This window comes from Lampetra planeri, chromosome 23 (genome assembly GCF_965212315.1).
Source record: "Lampetra planeri chromosome 23, kcLamPlan1.2.h2, whole genome shotgun sequence".
Taxonomy (NCBI): Eukaryota; Metazoa; Chordata; class Hyperoartia; order Petromyzontiformes; family Petromyzontidae; genus Lampetra; species Lampetra planeri.
In genome coordinates this window covers 1,956,807-1,979,722 of record NC_136129.1, presented here as the reverse complement: position 1 = coordinate 1,979,722, position 22,916 = coordinate 1,956,807, and the positions used below count along the sequence as shown (strand labels likewise).

Sequence of the window (22,916 nt, the reverse complement as noted above, 5' to 3'; positions counted from 1 at the left end):
CTCTACACTGGCATCAGACTCTAGTAGAGTCTATAGTGACACAACTAGCGATCTCTACACTGGCATCAGACTCTAGTAGAGTCTATAGTGGAACAACTAGCGATCTCTACACTGGAATCAGACTCTAGTAGAGTCTACAGTGACACAACTAGCGATCTCTACACTGGCATCAGACTCTAGTAGAGTCTATAGTGACACAACTAGCGATCTCTACACTGGCTTCAGACTCTAGTAGAGTCTATAGTGACACAACTAGCAATCTCTACACTGGCATCAGACTCTAGTGGAGTCTAAAGTGGAACAACTAGCGATGTCTACACTGGTATCAGGAGTCTACAGCGGTGCAAGCAGCATACTTTCTTTTGGCCTCAGGCTCCAGTAGCTCTAGCGGTGTACACACACAGACACGGATTGGTAACGCTGATGCGTGTCTGTGTGCGTGCACGACCCCCATGCATGATGTGAGCGGAACCGTCGATCGCCGGCTGCATGAGATAGTGAGGGGGGGTCAGTGTGGGGGGGGGGGGGGGAGCAGCGAACACGAGGGGCGGGGCTGGGGGGGGCGAGGCTGGCGGGTAGGAGACTAAGCTGGCACTGGCGAGTAAACTCAGGGGGGCGCGCGGGCGCACAATCATCATCGGGAGCGCGACGCGTCAAACGAGCCGCGACAGGATATGTACATCGGACCAAGGTCGCGGGGCTTGTGGGGTTGAATGTGGGAGGGGGGGAGTGGGTCAGGAGGTTGGGGGGGGGTGGGGGGGGGTGGGGGGGGTGCCTCCCATGTGACCGCGGGCGACGCACGCGGATGGGCGCCAACACACAGACACAGGGCGAGGGGGGAGGCAAGGTGGGAGGCAAGGTGGGATTAGCACGCCCCCATCACCACCCTACGGCACCAATTGGCACCGGCGGTCCATATTGGTTCAGCACGTCGGTTCACTACACTGGTTTACCACACTGGTTCACCACATCGGTTCACCACATCGGTTCACCACACTGGTTCAGCACACTGGTTCACTACGTCGGTTCACCACACTGGTTCACTACGTCGGTTCACCACACTGGTTCACCACACTGGTTCACCACGTCAGTTCACCACACTGGTTCACCACGGCGGTTCACCACACTGGTTCACCACGGCGGTTCACCACACTGGTTCACCACACTGGTTCACCACGTCGGTTCACCACACTGGTTCACCACGTCGGTTCACCACACTGGTTCACCACGTCGGTTCACCACACTGGTTCACCACGTCGGTTCACCACACTGGTTCACCATGTCGGTTCACCACACTGGTTCACCACACTGGTTCACCACGTCGGTTCACCACACTGGTTCACCATGTCGGTTCACCACACTGGTTCACCAGAATGGTTCACCACGTCGGTTCACCACACTGGTTCACCAGAATGTTTGACCACGTCGGTTCACCAGAATGTTTGACCACGTCGGTTCACCGAGGGCATGCCGGAATTGTCGCGGTGGAAAACGCACGGGCGGAGCTGGTGCGCGCATCCCTCACATGGGCGGATTGTAGCGCCTGCCCATCCGGGCAGCAGACCGAACACGGGACGGTCACGATGGACGGCGTAACGATTTGGTTTCCCGCGGGGTAAGGAATGTTAGTTTATTCTTTTCTTTTCCCGCGGTTGCAAATACTCGGCGGAGGGAGCGGGGGCGGGGGTGGGGGCGGGGGTGGGGGCGGGGGGGGGAGGAACCGAACCAACTCACCGGGACTGCCCACACGTGTCAGGCCTGCACCAGGCCTGCACCAAGCCTGCACCAGGCCTGCACCAGGCCTGCACCAGGCCTGCACCAGGCCTGCACCAGGCCTGCACCAGGCCTGCACCAGGCCTGCACCAGGCCTGCACAGGGACTCACGGTTCACCATCCCGTGGGGCAGGGTCTGGGCTCCGCACCACCCCTCGGCGTTCCTCACCGCGCCCCTAATGGGCGCGTGTGGAAGAAGAGCTTTGAAAGCCCGTCGGATTCCTCCAGAATAAATAATAAATACTCCGATTCTCCGATTCTGGAGGGACGGCACCTTGCAGAGGCGACTCCGGTCCCCCGCGGCCCCCCCCCCCACCACCCCGGGCGGCTCAGGCGTGGCTGGCGAGGCGGCGGTAGTGGGGCAGCACTTCGTGCTCGGGGAGGTGGAGGCTGAACTCGAGGGCCACCAGCACAGGGAACTCAAACGCAATGAGCTCACGGCGGTTCACGCGGAAACGCTCCTCCAGTTTCTGGTGGCACAAAGGGTGGGGGGAGAGAGCAGCGGTGTGGAGGGGGAGTGGAGGGGGAGCGGAGGGGGGCAGCAGAGGGGGGGGGAGTGGAGGGGATGTAAAAGGGGAGCAGAGGGGGGGGGGGAGGGGGGGGGATCGGAGGGGGGCAGCAGAGGGGGGCAGCGTACTAGAATGAGTACCTGGGGGCGGTGTGTAGTAAACATCTCCACTGGGGAGACAAAGGCGACTGGGCGTGGTGCTGGCCACCCACCCCCTCGTGTGTCACAGTGCCAGCCTTCGTTAGGTGCCGCTGTTCGCTAGCAGCGCTTGCTCCCAACATTCTTGTTACAGGCTACACGGGGGTGGGTGGGGGGGTGATGTTTGTGATGCGCGCGTTGCGTCCTCACGTCGAGGAGGTTCTTGACCTCCGGCTTGCGCAGGTCGCTGCTGATCTTGGCGGCGAGCAGCAGGCAGGAGCCGGCGCACAGCTTGCGGTTCTGCTTGTTGAGCTTGCCCTGCAGCACGAGCTTCTCGAAGAAGACGAACGCCACGGCCACCGTCGACTCCTCCAGCGCGCACTCCTCTAGCGCCATCTTGCGCATCTCGCGCTTCAGGCTGCCGCCACCGCCGCACACAACAAACATAATAATGCAAAGATCCCCCGGGTAGCCTTCGCAGACTGTAGGGGCAAGTGCTGCTCGCGAGCACTTACGAAAGGCCGGAAACGGGGCGAGGGGGTGGGTGGCCAGCACCACGTCCGGCCGCCTTGGTCTCCCGAGCGGCGGTGTTATACACCACACCGGGTACTCATTTGAGGCTGAGCCGACCTAGGGGGAGGCCCAGGACAGATTTAGATAATAGTCACCGGTGTTGGCCGTGAGCGGGAATCGAACTCGGGTCGCCCGGTTCATAGCGCAGCGTAGCGCTAACCGCTGCACTGCCGCTCACACACACGCGTGTCAAAGACAAGCATCCCCCGCCCGTATAGCCTTTACCAAACTGTTGGGGAAAGTGCTTTGGCTTTCAGAGGGTTTCCAACGCAACGCGAGCAGCACGTTGTGTCGTACTCCCTCCTCCACTCGACGCGGCGCACGGATGGGATACGTGTCCCACTCGCGCACGGTCGGAGACCCGGCGGAGCGAGCCGTGGTGTTGGTCACGAGAGGCCGAGCCGCGTTACAACCAACGGCCTTCCTTTACCCCCCGAGCCCCGGGAGAGCCCAGAGAGACTCCAGGGAGGGAGGAGAGGGAAGTAAGGGACAGAGGTGAGGGAGAGAGGGAGGGAAACGGTAATGGAGAGAGGGAGGGAGGAGAGGGAAGGAAGCAGTGATGGAGAGAGGGAGGAGAGGGTTGGAGGGAGGCAGTGAGGGAGGACAGGGAGGGAGGAGAGGGAGGGAGGGGGGGGTGAGACTCACCTCCTGATTTTGCTCAGCGTGAGCTTGATGTGCGGGAACTTCTCATGGAACGTGTCGTTCATGTCACGCTTTAGGTCGGACGGCTTCACGTACTCGATGATCGTCGTCTGTGTGGGGGTACACGGTGGGTGGGGGGGGGGCACCGACAAAACTGTCTCAGGATCACGCGCACAGCAGGTTCTGTGCCCAGGGCGACCCAGAGCAAAGGGGGTTAACATCACGGTGGCTAGGAGATGTTGACTTCCTCGCCTGGTCTACAGGAGGTCGTGGGTTCGATCTCGACCCTGACGCCTGCTGTTGTATATTTGGGGTTTGCGTGTCTCTCTCTCTCTCTCGCTTCTCCCCATGGTCGCATCGATTTTTCTCCAGGTCTTCCGATTTTTCCCCTCCACATTTAGAATCAACATCACGCGTTCACAGTATTTGGCAGGTGCTATAAATTTCCACGTGATGATGATGAAAAGTCACTTTCATTGAGCTATCATATAGCCAGCGTCACTTCGGAAAAAGAGCTACATTGATAAATAAAAAATAATCAATAGTTTTAGTTTATGGTCATTTGCTTTGGGTCTCACGCAGGAGAGGACCCCACAACTAACGAATAATCCGCCCTCCCCCACCCCTCGACGTGGCATGCGGCACCCCCCTCCACCCCCCCCCCCCCCGGGTCTCCAGGGGCCTCTGCGTGGCCTGACTGCCCACTGACGCCCATCGTGGTGGTCAAGAACTGTGCGCTGACGGTGTGTACGTTACGTACGTTGAACTTCTTTTGCACCATACGTAGCCAACCGTACTAATCGGAGGTGCAGCGGCGGAGGGGGTGGGATGGACAACAAACTAAACACGACGATATGGCTTGGGGTGGCCTTCATCCAGCAGTGGATTGATCATGGCGCCGGTGGTGACAATGAACGCGATGAATGAATGATTAAAAAACACCGTGCCATCCTTCGATTAGTCCCATTATGATCCACCATCAGTGTCTCTTGGCTTGGATCGTGTAGAGGTCTAATGTTAGCTGTTCCCTCCGCCATCCCAAACAACTTGATCCAAATCAAGTTGTTATGACAATGGCCACATTTGCCAATTGATTTTGGTTGAATCAGCGAAAACCCTGGATAATGCTGAAAAGCAAGCCAAACGTTTTCGTGAAGATGACATCCAGCGTCGCCAGGTGTTAACTAAAGCTCAGCTCTCATGTTATAGTTAAATACTTACATTATACAGGGACTGCTCTACTTACGAATGAGTTAGGTTCCAGAGGTTTGTAAGTCCAACTTTACTCCTGTTGATTCCAAACATGTTGTATGGCGTGTACACTAAACATGGGGAATAACTTTAAAAGTTGTATAATTTCCTGTAGATGTAGATGCCACTAGTTCTTCATGTTCTGCAGATGTAGATGCCACTGGTTCTTCATGTTCTGCAGATGTAGATGCCACTGGTTCTTCATGTTCTGCAGATGTAGATGCCACTGATTCTTCATGTTCTGCAGATGTAAATGCCACTGGTTCTTCATGTTCTGCTGATGTAGATGCCATCACCGCCATCTGTTGCACGGAGTTTGAACTTCCAACTCTCGGTCCGAACAGGCAACTGGTGATACGAACAGGTTTGTTCGGATCTCTGAAAGTTCCATTATGCTGCCGATATAGGTAAGATGGGACTATACCATGTCGCAGGTGAGATGGGACCATACCATGTAGGAGGTGAGATCGGACCGTACCATGTAGGAGGTGAGATGGGACCATACCATGTAGGAGATGAGATCGGACCATACCAAGTAGGAGGTGAGATCGGACCGTACCATGTATGAGGGGAAGATGAGCACACGCTTGTGCTTCCCGCACGGCCACTGCGGGTCCTCCAGGAGGTTGGGGTTGTACTCGAGGAACTCCACGGCGTCCAGGCCCAGGCCTGCACGGGGGTCACACGGCTCTCGCTGTGAGTCCCACACCGACGGGGCACAGCGGTGCAAAGCCAGGCCGCGCCATGCCAATATATACTCCGAATTATTATTACTATTATGTATTCCGCTTGTTTTTAACCCAGGAAAGACCTAAACGCAGAAAATCCCTGGGTTTAGTCTTCCACAAAGCTGCTCATGGTCCACCCTAAACCGCATCCACTGCACAAACCATGGCAGCAGTAGATGCAGATAGACCTGATGATGCACAAATGTAAAATAAAAAATTATTCAGCAGTATGCGACTGGTCATCCAGAACAGACCGTAACAATGTTGAACGACGCAATGCCCCAATCCACAAAGTAAACATCACGGCGATACGAAAGAGACATCCCAGAAATACACTTCACTGCTCCTGATGCAGTCACCTGACTTCAACACCCTGCCCTTTGCCCCCCCCCCCGTCCGTGCCCCCCCCCCGCCCGTTCCCCCTCCCCTCGCCCATGCCCCCCCCCCCGCCCGTACCACCCACCCCCGCCCATGCCCCCCCCCCCCGCGTCCCCCGCTGAGACGCACCGCTTTCCACGGCGGCGGGGCTGCTGGGCTTGAGGCCCTCGAACGTGGCCTGGCGCAACAGGGCCAGGTTGCGGCCCGTGCTGTTGCGCTGCTGCAGGGGCTGCGGCCCCGAGCTGCTGCCCCCACCGCCCACCCCTGGCAGTGGCGGCGGCGCATCGCCCCTCCGGCCCAGGAAGGCGAACGTCGGGAAGAGGAACTGAGCGTACGAGACGGTCTGTACGACGCACACGGGGGGGGCACGCTCGTCACGAATCCTCAAGACCACCGTCGTCTTCGTCGTCGTCATCAGCATCTTCACAACAACCATCGTCATCACTGCCACCTCTACCATCATCATATTTTTTTGTTTGTTGAAGTACAGAGTTAGCGGGATAACTTTAGTATAAATTGTATTATGGTTGGTATTGTTTGACTTGCATCCTACAGGGATTTTAGCACACAGCGTTGATATTCGGTGTTTTTTTCTGGAACACTTTTGCTGTTTTTCCTGGATGTTTCTGTTGCGTATAGTCACTTTAAGATGTTTCTTGTTCATGTTTTTGTTTGTTGCGGTTGCACCCGAGTCAAGAGCCACATGGCTCACTGGGCTATACCTAATACATGAAACTGAAACCTGATCATCACCTCTACCATAATTACCATACACACCACCACTGTAAAAACCCAAAAAACCCACTTTTACCATCATCATAATAATAATCACTGTGATCACCGACATCTTCATCATCATCACCAATGTCACAACAACCATGGTCAGCGTCGCCACCTCTACCATCATCATCATTACCACTATCACTGTCAAAACCACTTTCGCCATCATTATAATCACTGTTATCATCGTCATCACCACCACCAGCATCGTCAACTCTACCATCATCAACATTACACACAAAGTTCTTGCCACAAATGAACCACGATACCTCGCCGACCTCGTCAAAGAGTATAAACCATCGCGCAAACTCCGGCCATCCTCGCAGTAGCGGCGGTGGCTTTTGGCTAACCGCTGGACAAAGACGGTGGTCACCGCATCATTGCACAGCGCTTTTAGATGCGCTTCTGCGGCCATCTGGAATGCTATTAGGAAGCCACTGGAGCTATGCACTTTCAAATCATCTAGTTTGAAAACTAATTTATCTTTAGAACTGCTCTTTGTGTTTAGTTTGTTGTCCTTCCCCCACACCTCCGATTAGCACGGTTGGCTACGTATGGTGCGAAAGAAGTTCAACGTACATACATTATCATCATCCTCACCACCGTCATTATCGATACTGGCCAGCCCATCACTGGCAAAACCACTTTCACCATCATTATCAACATAATCATCTTCACCGACACCAACACTCCCATTATCAAAAGCATCATCATCACCATGACCAGCGCGAGCGCGTGTGAGCATTGTTGTAACGCGGTGTGTGTGTCCGTCAGTGTGCATATGGGGAGCGGTGGCGCAGCGGTTAGCGTACTGCGCTACAAACCAGGCAACTCCACATTTAGAATAAACATCACACGTTGAGAGAGTTTGGCTGCTATAGATTTTCACACAATGAGCCACCTCACCATTGGAACCTCATTTGCCAGTAACAAAATATGATAATTGTTTTTTACCCTTTTATCTGGCAACAAAACTGACACCTTTTTTTTAAAAGGAGTCATGTTTGCATAGACCACAATACCTGCAGTCATAATGCAAACAAAAAACATAACTGATAATGTATGCACTTTTTTTTTTCTTCTTGGTTCTTTCGGTAAAGTCACGTAGAAGGGAAGTAATAAAATAATAAAAATAAAACATAATAAAACAATTCTCACGACGTTTCGGCCACAACGCAAGCAGCCATCCTCAGGCGAAGAATGAAACACCCCAAGCTTGGAGCGTATATTTAAGCTGGGTTAGAGGGGGGGGAGGTGGGAAGAAGAGCGCCTAAACAAAATAATTTGCATATCAAGAGGAATTCAGCATATGGAAAATGCGTAGGAGGTGGGCGGGGGGGGGTTCCAAATCAATACTATGCCCGTGCATTATGCAGGATTAGCAGCATCAAAGGGGGGGGGGAAGGGGGGGAGCATTAACAAAGGAAAGGAATGTTAATAGTATGTAGCTGTAGTTACTAAACAACCACGTAAAAAACTACAGTATAAACTGCATGACAAACTAAAGTATAAACTACATAGCATCATCAGTAAACTTACTATACTCTACAATAAGCTGAGTTACTAACAGTAAGTAATACATGAAAAATTCTACGTTGTAAAAAATTATATAATATGCTTCCATCTAAACTTTATTCTCTTACATCACACGCGTCTATACCGTACTATATACTTCCATAGGCAAAACCAACATTAAATTACATACTGTATTGCTATAAACCACCCTATACCTTATACATTTTTAATATAACACTATGTATTATTCTACCCACCCTAATGTGTATCAAAATGGTTTATTACGTCCTTCCAGTGATTGCTAAGCCAGAATCCATCTTCTCGGTTAAAATTGTCTCTGTGTTTGTAAATGTGGATCGCCTCATGTACGAATCTCTCATGATAGCCAGATGGCTTGCAGAGAACCTCTGTCTTGGAGAAGTCAATGTCATGTGAGCCCACTGAGTTGTAACAGTGATCTGCCACGGCTGAGGTGTTTGTCCTACAGTGTTTCAGGTCAGCTTTATGTTCACGGATGCGGTCTGAGACATGTCGTTTGGTTTCCCCAATGTAACTGCTACCACAGAGGCAACTTAGTTTGTAGACACCAGGGTACTGTATGTCTGGAACCACATCTTTTACAGACGGTACCAGATCACGGATTTTATGTACTGTGTTGAATCGGACCTGGATCTTGTGTTTAATCAGGATTTTGGAGATCTTTTTTGTGACCCCAGCAATGTAGGGTAAGGTGATGGTCTTGAAAGGCTCCTCAACAGGATCCTTCTTGGTGGTTGGAGTGATGGCTTTGCGGATTGTGTAGTCGGAGTAACCATTAGCCTTAAGAGCTTGGCGTACGTGTTTGAGTTCACTGGAAATGTGTTCATGGTCGGAGATGCATTGGGCTCTATGATATAGAGTCTTGATGAGGGAATTCTTCTGGGATGGATGGTGGTGGGAATCCGGTTTTAGATAAGCATCCGTGTGGGTGGCTTTCCTGTAGACAGAGTGGCTCATTGAACCATCAGGTCTCCTTTTGATTAGGACATCCAAAAAGGGTAGCTTGCCATCATTTTCGACTTCCATGGTGAATCTGATGGCTGGGTGTATGGAATTGATATGGTCGAGAAATTGGTCTAGAGCAGGCCGGCCATGTGGCCAGATGACAAAAGTGTCGTCTACGTACCTCTTCCATAAGGTCGGGCGTAGAGTGGCAGTCTGGATGGCGTCCGTCTCAAATTTCTCCATGAAGATGTTGGCTACAACCGGAGATAAGGGGGAGCCCATTGGGGTGCCCTCAATTTGCTTGTAGAAGGTTCCATTCCAGGTGAAGTATGTATTGGTTAAGCAGTGTCTCACCAGGGGGGGTACCCCAGCATTCAGTCCTTGATGAACCAAGTCTTCAATGATTGCGATGGTGTCAGGCACAGGCACCTTGGTGAACAAGGAAACCACATCAAAACTGACAAGCAGGTCGTCTGGGGACAGGGCAATCCCCTTGATTGTTGATACCAGGTCAGTAGAGTTTAGTACTGCAGAGGTGGTTTTTCCAGTGAAAGGCCGTAGGATTTCGGACAAAAAACGAGCCAGTTTGTAAGTCGGGGAGTTGATAGTAGAGACAATGGGACGAAGAGGTGTATCTTCTTTATGTATCTTTGGCAAGCCGTACAATCTTGGTGGCCTGGCTGCAGAAGGTTTCAACGAGAACTGTTTGGTCTGATCAATTAATGCGGTTGAAGCAGAAATGATGTTGTTGGTTTTGGAGACGAGGCTGTTGGTGGGGTCTCTTTTTATTTTTGTATAGCTGCCATCGGTGAGTAGTTCTTGAATTTTGTTGTTGTATTCTATTTTGTCCATGATGACAGTGGCATTGCCTTTGTCGGCTGAGAGGATGACAATGTCATCCCTCTTTTTTAATTGAGCTAATTCAAAACGCTCAAACTGGCTCGTTTTTTGTCCGAAATCCTACGGCCTTTCACTGGAAAAACCACCTCTGCAGTACTAAACTCTACTGACCTGGTATCAACAATCAAGGGGATTGCCCTGTCCCCAGACGACCTGCTTGTCAGTTTTGATGTGGTTTCCTTGTTCACCAAGGTGCCTGTGCCTGACACCATCGCAATCATTGAAGACTTGGTTCATCAAGGACTGAATGCTGGGGTACCCCCCCTGGTGAGACACTGCTTAACCAATACATACTTCACCTGGAATGGAACCTTCTACAAGCAAATTGAGGGCACCCCAATGGGCTCCCCCTTATCTCCGGTTGTAGCCAACATCTTCATGGAGAAATTTGAGACGGACGCCATCCAGACTGCCACTCTACGCCCGACCTTATGGAAGAGGTACGTAGACGACACTTTTGTCATCTGGCCACATGGCCGGCCTGCTCTAGACCAATTTCTCGACCATATCAATTCCATACACCCAGCCATCAGATTCACCATGGAAGTCGAAAATGATGGCAAGCTACCCTTTTTGGATGTCCTAATCAAAAGGAGACCTGATGGTTCAATGAGCCACTCTGTCTACAGGAAAGCCACCCACACGGATGCTTATCTAAAACCGGATTCCCACCACCATCCATCCCAGAAGAATTCCCTCATCAAGACTCTATATCATAGAGCCCAATGCATCTCCGACCATGAACACATTTCCAGTGAACTCAAACACGTACGCCAAGCTCTTAAGGCTAATGGTTACTCCGACTACACAATCCGCAAAGCCATCACTCCAACCACCAAGAAGGATCCTGTTGAGGAGCCTTTCAAGACCATCACCTTACCCTACATTGCTGGGGTCACAAAAAAGATCTCCAAAATCCTGATTAAACACAAGATCCAGGTCCGATTCAACACAGTACATAAAATCCGTGATCTGGTACCGTCTGTAAAAGATGTGGTTCCAGACATACAGTACCCTGGTGTCTACAAACTAAGTTGCCTCTGTGGTAGCAGTTACATTGGGGAAACCAAACGACATGTCTCAGACCGCATCCGTGAACATAAAGCTGACCTGAAACACTGTAGGACAAACACCTCAGCCGTGGCAGATCACTGTTACAACTCAGTGGGCTCACATGACATTGACTTCTCCAAGACAGAGGTTCTCTGCAAGCCATCTGGCTATCATGAGAGATTCGTACATGAGGCGATCCACATTTACAAACACAGAGACAATTTTAACCGAGAAGATGGATTCTGGCTTAGCAATCACTGGAAGGACGTAATAAACCATTTTGATACACATTAGGGTGGGTAGAATAATACATAGTGTTATATTAAAAATGTATAAGGTATAGGGTGGTTTATAGCAATACAGTATGTAATTTAATGTTGGTTTTGCCTATGGAAGTATATAGTACGGTATAGACGCGTGTGATGTAAGAGAATAAAGTTTAGATGGAAGCATATTATATAATTTTTTACAACGTAGAATTTTTCATGTATTACTTACTGTTAGTAACTCAGCTTATTGTAGAGTATAGTAAGTTTACTGATGATGCTATGTAGTTTATACTTTAGTTTGTCATGCAGTTTATACTGTAGTTTTTTACGTGGTTGTTTAGTAACTACAGCTACATACTATTAACATTCCTTTCCTTTGTTAATGCTCCCCCCCTTCCCCCCCCCCCTTTGATGCTGCTAATCCTGCATAATGCACGGGCATAGTATTGATTTGGAACCCCCCCCGCCCACCTCCTACGCATTTTCCATATGCTGAATTCCTCTTGATATGCAAATTATTTTGTTTAGGCGCTCTTCTTCCCACCTCCCCCCCCTCTAACCCAGCTTAAATATACGCTCCAAGCTTGGGGTGTTTCATTCTTCGCCTGAGGATGGCTGCTTGCGTTGTGGCCGAAACGTCGTGAGAATTGTTTTATTATGTTTTATTTTTATTATTTTATTACTTCCCTTCTACGTGACTTTACCGAAAGAACCAAGAAGATGAATCCCTGCAGTCACGAAAGCTTTAAATCGAAATGTATGCACTGTCCTTGAAGTTGATTGGTCCACACCCGAGACAGCTTTCCTTAGAGCCTAGTCTCACATGGTGTTGGACCAGATGACGCCAAAAGGCGCACAACTCAAAGACAATGCACAATGCACCGTCAGAGTATGAGAGCTCGGGGTAAGCATTTACACCATTGGAACCTCATTTGCCAGTAACAAAATGAGTTGTGCGCCTTTTGGCGTCATCTGGTCCAACACCATGTGAGACTAGGCTCTAAGGAAAGCTGTCTCGGGTGTGGACCAATCAACTTCAAGGACAGTGCATACATTACCAGTTATGTTTTTTGTTTGCATTATGACTGCAGGTATTGTGGTCTATGCAAACATGACTCCTTTTAAAAAAAAGGTGTCAGTTTTGTTGCCAGATAAAAGGGTAAAAAAACAATTATCTATGAGCCACTTCGTTGAGCTCTCATATGTGGCCAGATCGATTCTGAAAAACAGCTACATTGCTCAGTGGGGCCTTACCTGGCAAAACATAAATAGTTTATAGTAGTTTAGTTGTAGGTACTCGCTAACAGCACCTGCCCCAAAAGTCCATTAAGGCTAAACGGGGCATCTTTGTCTGTACAAGCATCGATACCTTGCCATCGGCTCCCAGCTCCACGCCCTCCAGGCCCATCACCATCTCCGTGGAGGTGGGGACACCACCGGATGCATGCCTCTGCCTCCCGGGTTCGGCCCGCACTTCGCTGCGTCCACACACACCAAGACAAATGTCCCCCCCCACCGTATAGAATAAGCAGACTGCTGGGTCAAGTGTTTTTAGTGAGCGGCGCCTATGAAGCCCGGGTTGAAGACACATTTCTTTGAAACTGCTTTTCGTGTTTAGTTTGTTGTTCTTCCACCCCCGCACCTCTGATTAGCAACGGTTGGCTACGTACGGTGCGAAAAAAGTTCAACATACAATATACAAATGGCACGGAGCAGTCTGACAGCTCGCTACACTGATACAGAATCTTGCGCTTAGGTGATACAATATAAATTCCCGGTTGCTGGTCGACTGCAGTGACAGGTCGGCACAGGCGTTGAATGGTCTACCGTTTGCGGTGTGCCGGGTGTGTAAATACTTCATGGCTCGCCGAATCAGTCGGACCCGCTGAAATTGATCCCTGGAACCAGGTGACACGTACCCAGAGATTACGAGTTAAGAGGCCTCGGTATCAGGGTCACAGACCCAGGTGCTGTGAGATGTCACACCCAGGAATTATGGATTTATAGACTACGGTGTTATGGGTTTGGACTCCCTGGTGTCGTGGGTTTAGACACCCCGGTGTCAGGGGTTTATAGACCATGGTGTTATGGGTTTGCAGGTGCAAGTGCTGTGGGTTTAGAGACCACAATGTGATGGCGGGGGGGGGGTCACACAGGTACAGAGCGAGTGTGAGCACGCGGTGCTGTTGTGGGCTCCCTGCTCCCGGCTCCTGGCTGGAGCGGCGAGCGTGGCGGCGTGGCGGTGTGGCGGTGTGGTGGCGTGGCGGCGTGGCGGTGTGGCGGCGTGGCGGCGTGGCGGCGTGGCGGCGTGGCGGCTCACCCCAGGTGCGTGCCCTCGCGGTATGGCAGCACCGAGAAGACGGTGCAGAACGATCGCTTGGCGCTGATCAGCACTATCCTGCGGGGCCACGGGGGGAGTCGTCCAGGACGGGCCGGAGAGAGAGAGGTGGGCGGGGGGGGGGGGAGAGGGACACGGTGGCGAGACAGACGAGGGTATGACTATGAACTCTAAACACACACACACACGTCATCAGAATGGAATCGGAAGAAAAACCGATGACCTACGCACACGTCATCGGACCAGGATCGGGTTAAATGCACGCACACACGCAGCACACACACTCACGCACACACACATGCGCGCACACACACGCGCGCACACACACACACACAAGACGAAGATCCCTCGTTGTAGACTCAAACAAACTGTTGGGCCAAGTGCCGTTCGCAAGTAGCACCGATGAAGGTCGGCACTGTGGCACAGGAGGGAGTGCGTAGCCAGCACTACGCCCGGCCGCCTTTGTTTTCCCAGTTGCGATGTTTACACACCGCACCAGGTACTCATTTGAGACTGACTCGACCTAGGGAAGGCCCAGGACCGCTTTAGCTAATCGTCACTGGTCTTGGCCGTGAGCGGGAATCGAACTCGGGTCATCGGGTTCCTAACACGCGCACACACACACACACACAACAAAGACCCCCCATATAGTCTTAACAGACTGTAGGGGCAAGTGCTGTTAGCGAGCACCTATGAAGGCACGCACACACACACACACAAGTCCCCTGTCCAAGCACCCCCCCCCCCCCCGCAAAGTCCGTCTCCTAAGCCAGTGCCTCAATGCAACAGCGGGAGCAGTAGCTGCCAACGAACTGCTGCAGGTCTCGTAGACCCACACCCCCCTCATAACAGACCCCCCCCTTGCCAGCAGCGGCGGCGGTGGTGTTGATGGAGGCTTGCCATTGTGGTGGTGGTGGGAGGCGTGCGACGGTGATGGTCGAGGCGTGGTGGTGATGATGGCGGTGGTGGCGGTGGTGATGATGATGATAGTGGTAAGATGATGCGAGTGGCAAAGGCTTGCGACGGTGGTGGTCGAGGCGTGTCATGATGATGGTGGTGATAATGGTGGTGATAATGGTGGTGATGATGATGCTGATGGTGGTGGTGATGATCGAGGAGGTGGAGCTCAGCTGCGAGGGAGTGAGCAACGAGCGCAGAGGCCCCACGGCAACGCGCAGGGCCGTGCGAGCAGATCGGTGGTGCCGCTCGACCACAGTCCAAGAGACATTCCCGCGGACTGCCAATCATCAGGCACGTGCAGTGTGCTTGGGGCCTAATTTGCACGTCGGGAGGAGAGATGAGAAAAGCGGGTGCAGTGCTCCCAGCGCGAGGTGGGGACCTTCACCCGCGGGCGCGGCCAGGAAGGCGGCTCGCCGGTCACTCAACGACGATTCATCGCTGTGCCGGATCGACGTTGGCTGGGGGGTGGGGGCGGTGGGAGGGGGGGGCACAAGTGAATCCCTCTCTTCTCTGCTGCTGCTGCTCCGACTGGAACATCTCTGAAATAAGTGAGCTTCACAGGCTCATGGGATTCCTCCAGGACAAAGATTCTCTGATTCTGCTTCCCCCGTACGTGCGGCGCGATCGCGACGGCGAGGCCGGCGATGCTGCCGCCACGTTGGCAGCGGGGCACAGGCGCGGCCAACGAAAAGCCCAGAGGGTTCGTCAATAACGCCGAGGAGGTTTAAGGTTTACACAACAGGGAGACGTTATGGGAAACGTGTCCATCCCCCCTGCCCCCCCCCTCGTTTGCAGCACGCTATGCACAAGGGTCAGTGCCTGAATGCCCTCGCACGATGGCAGCTGCAGCAGCAGCAGCGATGCGTGGTGGTGGTGGTGGTGGTTGTTCAGGATGTCGGTGCCAATGTGGAGGTCCAGCTGCTGCTGCTGCTGCCACGACGAGAGAGAGAGAGGGCTTCAGCAGTGAGAGAGAGAGTTCGTGTCGTTGTTCCTCCTCCTCCGCTGAAGGAGCGCAGACCACAGTGGGTTTACCATTTGGTCTCTAGGTGTCCCCCCCTGGCTTCCACTCCGTGAATATTCACACGCTCTTCCTCAACGGTCAGCGGAACCCCGTGCATGCGTGTGCGTGCGTGGGTGCGAGTGTGTGTGTGTGTACGTGCGTGGGTGCGTGCAAGTGCGTGGGTGCGAGTGTGTGTGTGCGAGTGCGTGCGTGTGCGGGTGGGTGCGAGTGTGTGTGCGTGCATGTAGCGGTAGTGTAAGCGGTTAGTGCTACGTTGCGCAACGAACCCGGTGACCCGAGTTTGATTCCCGCTCACGGCCAACACCAGTGACGATTATCTGAACTGGTCCTAGGCCTCCCCTAGGTCGACTCAGCCTATAATGAGTGCCTGGTGTGGTGTGCAAACATCACCACTCGAGAGACAAAGGCGGCCGGGCGTGGTGCTGGCCACCCACCCTGTTATGTGCCATGCCGGCCTTCATAGGTGCTCCCTAGCAGCACTTGCCCCAACAGTCTGTTAAGGCTATACGGGGGGTCTTTGTCTTTTGTGTCGCTCTTCGACCTTTGACCCATTTCTCACTCCGCTACCGTCCCATGCTTTACGATTCGTAAGTCACAACAAGGTGGTGATTTAATAAAAAAAGGTTCCTTCTCTGGGCACAACTAAAACTATAAACTATTTTTCGTTATTTTGTACCAGGTAAGTCCCCGCTGAGTTACGACGCTCTTCTTCAGAAGAGCGACCTGGCCACAAATGACAGCTCAATAAAAAAAGTATTTTTCCTGTGTGGAAATTCATAGCAGCCAAATACTCTTCAACGGAGGGACCCAGAGGAAAAATCCATGCGACCACGGGGAAAGAGAGAGGGAGAGACACGCAAACTCCAAACATACAGCAGGGCGTCAGGATCGGGATCGAACCCACGACCTCCTGCACACCAGGCGAGGTAGTCAACATCTCCAAGCCACCGTGGAGCCCCCAGGCAGTGGCTCACGCTCGGCAGAGCAGACGCGACGGCCTTCGACTGCCAACGTGTTGCGCCACTCGCGTCTTGCGAGGGCGCCGCGGCAAGCGAGGTTTTGGCGGCAGAGCGCGGCTCACGGCAGGGAGATTGGGCAGCGGATTTGAGCAAGAGCAGCGACAGCTCGCGATTAGCGGAGGTTTTCTTCGCGACAGACCGCGGCAAACCTCAGCGCAAGGATCGGGGTTGTGGCGACAGACAGGGAGATTCGGCAGCGGATTTGAGCAGTCTGAGGGAAGCGACGGCTCGCGGACGACGGAGGCTTTTCTCGCGACGGACCGCTGCAAACCTCGGCGCAAGGATCGGGGTTGTGGCGACAGAGCCGCGGCTCACGGCGGGGGGATGGGCGGAGGGAGAGGGGAGAGGCGGCAGCATCGTTCCCACAAAGTCCGCGCTGGCTGCGTGCAGTGGGGAAGGTGTGCCGACGTCCAATTTTACTTTATTTTTAATTAATACCTCTTGATTATCGGCGCCAATGATAGGTAGGACGGCCGTGGATAATTCAAAATCGCGGATAATCCAACAATTTCAACATTTTCCGCGGATCTCTATGCCAAAAACCACAAATATAGGGGTATAAATTTAGAACGAATACGAACGTCGACCGATCGATGCGCCTGCTCGGCGAGAACACTTTGCTGCTCCCCTACAGAGGACTTGGCCCACTCAGTGGATGATAGCAGAGCCACGCCAATCAACATCAATCAAACTCCACCCCACCGTTGTAAAGATATTGCAACTACTGTACTGAAGAGGCGATCACGTGGATTTAGGATTAACCGGAGTAACATATTTGTTCGATTTAAGCACCGTGTTACTTATAAATAAACATCTCCAAGAATAACAATGCATAGCTGTTTTTAGGTTATTAATTTGGGATTAAGAGAACTGCACGTGGATAATCGAGAACCTACTGTGTATATACAGGGTGCTTACAAAAACACTTCTTAGAATTTGCAACAACACCACAAGAAATGTGCTTCTGTGCTCTGGAGACCACCTGGAGAAGATTCCAGGCGCGTGTTGACAATGATGGTGAACTTGTTTAAGCTATTAACATACATTTGTTATCATATTACAGTGTTTTGTCCATTCTTTTTCCATTAAAAACGACAGTCCCATATAAGTGTTAGCATTTTTTTAAGCACCCTGCATATAAACATTTTTCCCTCTCAGTCCGTCTCGGTTGGGCCATCGGCGATGCATCGTCACGGGACGATGAACCCGCACCGCTTGTGCCACGCACGCGGCGGCGCAGACCCCTCCACGCCAGGGAACAGTCAGCGGAGCGGACACCGCAGAGCTACCTCCGAGCTTCCCTTCTTCACAAACGGGCCCCCCCCACCCACCCCTGGTTCGCACGCGGATTTAGTGGGGCGGCACTTTTCCCACCCCCCCCGCTCTGCCGCCGAGGGCAAAGCTCCGAAATTGAGGCCGAGGGCAATGTTTGTCGAGATACCGCTCAAATCGACAACTGTTCAATCTCAGAAGAGGAACGCAGCCAAATTAAGTGCCGAACTAAACCGAATGCAATATTGTTTTTGTGCCGTCAACGGAGACGCGCTTAGAACCGTCAACTCGTTGACACTTGGAAACCCAGTTCCATCACAACCGGTCGATGCGAGTCTTCGAGGGTCTCTATGTGGGGATCTATGGGTCTCTATGCAAGTCTTTGGATGTCTATATGTGAATCTATGGATCTCTATGTACTTCTATGGGTCTCTGTGTTCTATGGATCTGGATTTGCTACTATGAGTCTCTATGTAGTTTATGGGTCTCTATGTGCTTCTATGGGTCTCTATGCGAGTCTACGGGTCTCTATGTGAGTCTATGCGTCTCTATGCGAGTCTACGGGTCTCTATGGGAGTTTACGGGTCTCTATGTGAGTCTATGTGTCTCTATGCGAGTCTACGGGTCTCTATGTGAGTCTACGGGCCTCTATGTGAGGTCTCTGTGCGAGTCGCTGGTGACCGGGCCCAGAGACCGCTTTACATCGTGGGCAGCTGAGACCCGCGACGGACGCTCGGCATCTCAGCGCCGGCGACTCGGCGCGGCCCTGGACTGCACCCCCCTCCTGCTCTGCGCAGCCACCTCCTTTCGAGACCTGGCCGACCCCGCGCGGGTTAAGCGAAGCTTCAGATTGCCGTTAGCTGGAGGTCGGAGCGAGAGAGAGCGAGAAAGCGATCGACAGGAGAAGCAAGTGCGGAAACGAGGGGGGCGTCATGGCCGCCACGGCCGTCATGGCCGCCACGGCCGCCTCCCCCCGGCCCGCTACCGGGGCCCACCCGGCAGGCTTCACCTTCCGTTGCTCGTGTCATGCTGCCTTAAATTCGTTACAAAGTGAGGCGTCCGCCCGCTGCGCCCGGGCGGGGAGCCAGACGTGCGACGGCACCTGTGGGGAGGAGGGGGAGGGGAGGGAGGGGGGGCCATAACGACACCGGTGACGTCCGTGGAGACGGAGAGCGCCTTAGTGGGGGGGGGACACACACACACGAGGGGGACGCTACGCAACCCTTGGCCCGTCGAGCGGAGCCCCGCGGGGAGACGATCGCGCTAACCGCACCGCCGCCCACCGCACCGCCGCCCACCCCCGATTCAAACAAGCAATCTGAACTATTTTTTTTGCAGGCCTTCATAGGAGCTGGATTTAGCAGAACTTGTCCTGACAGTCTGCTAAGGCTATATGGGGGATCTTTGTATTTGTGCAATGAAAAACTAACAATACGTTTTTTCTTACCCTTTCTGGCAATAAAACAGTTGTGTCAAGATGTTCAAACGCCAAAACGATTATACCTTTTGCAAGGAATCACGTCTGCATTAACCACACACTGTACTTGTGGTGAACATGAAAACAAACATGGCTCTGATAACAGATGGCATTGTCTTTGAAACTTATTGGCCTACACCAGAGACAGCAGCCTTCTTCATGGCCCAGTCTCACTACCACCAGTGTCAGAGCAGAGAACGCCACAAGGTGAACACTACAAAGGCAATGCGCTATCAGGGCATTTATAGCTCAGGGTGAGCAGCTATTTAATGTTTGAACATCTTAACACCTCCTGTTTTATTGCCAGAAAAGGGTAAAACCTTTTCTTATTTTTCATACTTTGGTACTGACAAAAAGGTCCCATGATATAAACTAATTTTGATTTTCAGAAGCCACCTCGGCCACACGTGATGATAGCCCAACGGAGCGGCTTATCGTCATCACGTGGAAATTTATAGGAGCAGCCAAACACTCGAAACGCGTGACGTTGATTCTAAATGTGGAGGGCAAAATACCGGAGGACCCGGAGAAAAATCCACGCGAACACGGGGAGAGAGAACTTGCAGCCTCCAATATACAGGCAGGCATCGTCAGGGTCGTGATCAAACCCACGACCTCCTGCATACTGGGTGAGGTAGTCAACATCTCCTAGTCATCGTGACACTCCCACAAATTCATTTTTGAGGGCATCACCTTCGACTTCACCACTGGCGTGGCATCCGAGCCACGCCAGCGCGAGGCCCCTGCGGACGTGGCCGGGTGGCGGTTCGCCCACCGGCTGCCTGCAGAGCCGGAGCCAATCCGTGATTGCGCCTCGCCAAGGCATCCGCAATCTGGCTCGAATCTATTGACACCACCCCCCCACCCCCTTCTCACCAAGCCGTAGTGACCAGCGTGGCGCCAATTGCGGTCGAACAACCCCCAGTGGTTGACGCAGCGTAGGGGATGGGACTCGTCCAGCCGTGGATCGACAGTGGGGGCCTACAAAAATTATCACGTGGAAACTAAGCAATGCGCGGCGACTGTACAGACGTGGAGAAGAGCTTAGTAAGCTCGTCGGATTCCTCCGGTCCAGATGAAGATTCTGATTCTGAAATGCTGGTGGCTGGATTTTTTTTAACGGCCACTTTGATTTAGCTCAGCACGTGTGTGTGCGCGTGTGTGGGGAGCGGCGGTGCAGCGGTCAGCGCGCTGCGCTACAAACCCTGCGACCAGAGTTAGATTCCGACCAACATCGGTGACGAATATCTGAGCCGGTGTTGGGCCTCCCCTCGGTCGACTCAGTCTCAAATGAGTACCTGGTGCAGTGTGTAAATGTCGCCACTGGGGAGACAAAGGCGGCCAGGCGTGGTGTTGGCCACCCACCCCCTCGTGTGCCGCTCCGGCCTTTATAGGTGCTGCTCGCTAACAGCATTTGCCCCAAAAGTCTGTTCAGGCTGCACGGGGATCTTTTTTTTAAATCTTTGTTGACCATAGGGTCAGTGGCTACCCACACAACTGATACTGCTATCAGCTTCATCAGTATTGTGAAAGATGGGTTTAATGTTTCACACACTCACAGACAAAGATCCCCCATGTAGCCTGAACAGGCTGTTGGGGGCAAGTGCTGTTAGCAAGCACCTACGAAGGCACCGCGCGGCACCCGAGGGGGTTTGGTGGCCAGCACCACGCCCGGCCGCCTTTGTCTCCCCAACGGCGATGTTTACACACTGCACCAGGTACTCATTTGAGGCCGAGTCGACCAAGAGGAAGGCCCCAGGACCGGTCAGACAATCGTCACCGGTGGTGTCGGTGGCCGCGAGCGGGAATCGAACTCGGCTCGTCGGGTTCGTAGCGCAGTGCGTGGCTAACCATCGCGCCGCCACTCCGCCACAACGTTCCCCGCACGCGCGGCTCACTCGAGCACGGGGGACCTGATAACCAACCCGTAACTCTCGGGTAATGCGTAGCCGGGCTCATGGCAGTCAGAGATCGGGCCACCGCTCCACACATCAATGGAATCGACTTCACCTTCACATTAACGTCGCCGCTGAAGCGTGGCGCATGCGTGCATGCGTGCGTGTGTGCGTGCATGTGTGTGTGTGTGCGTGGGTGCATGTGTGTGTGTGTGCGTGCGCTCTACAAGGACAACTGCAGAAGACAAAGATCCCGTCCACCACGCGTATAGTCGGGAGCGAGTGCTGTTAGCGAGACACCTCCTTGCTCGACAGGAGAGGGGAGGGAGGGCACAGACAAGCAACGAGAGGAGAGACACAACATGGACAGCATCAGCTGTGCGCCATGCCAGCGGTGTGCAGGGCAGAGGCAAGGCTGGAAGAAAGGGCGATGGATCAAGGAAGACGAGGGTTGTAGGAGATCCACACTTTCTTGAGGGTTCATGCATCACATGCTTGGGCCAGTTCCTTTTCATGTTCACTGGACATCTGCGAGACGACTGGTCATCTGTGGAAAAAAGAGCCTTATAGCTCATCGGATTCCTCCAGCGCAAATAAATATTCGGATTCTTTTCAAGGCGTGGGGTTTTTCCCCGAGGAGAGGATCACATTGCGAAGCTTTTTGCTGTACTGCCATCTACTGGCCACCATGCCAGCCTTGCTGTGGGTGTCGCAGTGGCGAGATGTCAACTACCTCGCCTGGTATACAGGAGGTCGTGGGTTTGATCGCGACCCTGACGCCTGCTGTATGTGTAGACTTTGCGTGTCTCTCTCTCTCTCTCCCCGTGGTCGCGTGGATTTTCTTTCTACGGGTCCTCCGTTTTTTCCCCCTCCACATTTAGAAACAACATCACGTGCTTAGCGAGTATTTTGGCTACTGCTGTAAATTTCCACGTGATGTCATTTATGATGGCCAGTGGACTTGACCTGGCAAGATAATTCAGTTTTATTGTATAAATATATAAATATTGTTTCACGTGACTTTCTAACCTTTCCTAAACTTTGCACCCCTATCGTGTTTGTGTATTGTGTTTGTTGTCCTAACGTTCTGACCCCGTGCCCCGACTGGGCATCTGCGAAAATAAACAGCCTCATAGGTCATCGGAATCCTCCAGTAACAAATCAAGTTTTCTGAGTCTGCCATCCACTGGTGTAGATCTCGTCCCACGCGGGCTCAGCGGCTCGCAGTCGGAAAGGTTTCGAGTTCAACTCCCGGTTGGGGGGGGGGGGCAACCAATGGTGATTGTCCCTACGGACGCCGCCCCCCCGCAAACGGCCAAGTGGAGTTTCCGCCGCTGCCTCTGCAGGGCTGTGGACACGACAGACCAACGCTCACGCGAGCGGCAACTTCTCCTTTGACGAGGAATTCAGGTGGGAGGCAGGGTCTACAGCAAGGTGGGGGG

The 22,916-nt window shown here is 52.9% G+C and overlaps 1 protein-coding gene across 1 annotated transcript in view; it reads right to left on the bottom strand.

Moving 5' to 3' along the window:
• Nucleotides 1-742: 742 nt before the first annotated feature.
• Nucleotides 743-22,916, bottom strand: part of LOC144726219 (CDK5 and ABL1 enzyme substrate 2-like) — a 34,153-nt gene continuing 11,979 nt past the window's right edge. The window contains exons 3-10 of the mRNA XM_078604742.1: nt 19,112-19,204; nt 13,813-13,890; nt 12,862-12,970; nt 6,121-6,334; nt 5,445-5,554; nt 3,638-3,744; nt 2,630-2,837; nt 743-2,243 (exon numbers count right to left, since the gene is read on the bottom strand). Coding sequence (XP_078460868.1) covers nt 2,103-2,243; nt 2,630-2,837; nt 3,638-3,744; nt 5,445-5,554; nt 6,121-6,334; nt 12,862-12,970; nt 13,813-13,890; nt 19,112-19,204 — 1,060 coding nt within the window. The 3' untranslated portion in view covers nt 743-2,102. The remainder of the gene's footprint in view (nt 2,244-2,629; nt 2,838-3,637; nt 3,745-5,444; nt 5,555-6,120; nt 6,335-12,861; nt 12,971-13,812; nt 13,891-19,111; nt 19,205-22,916) is intronic.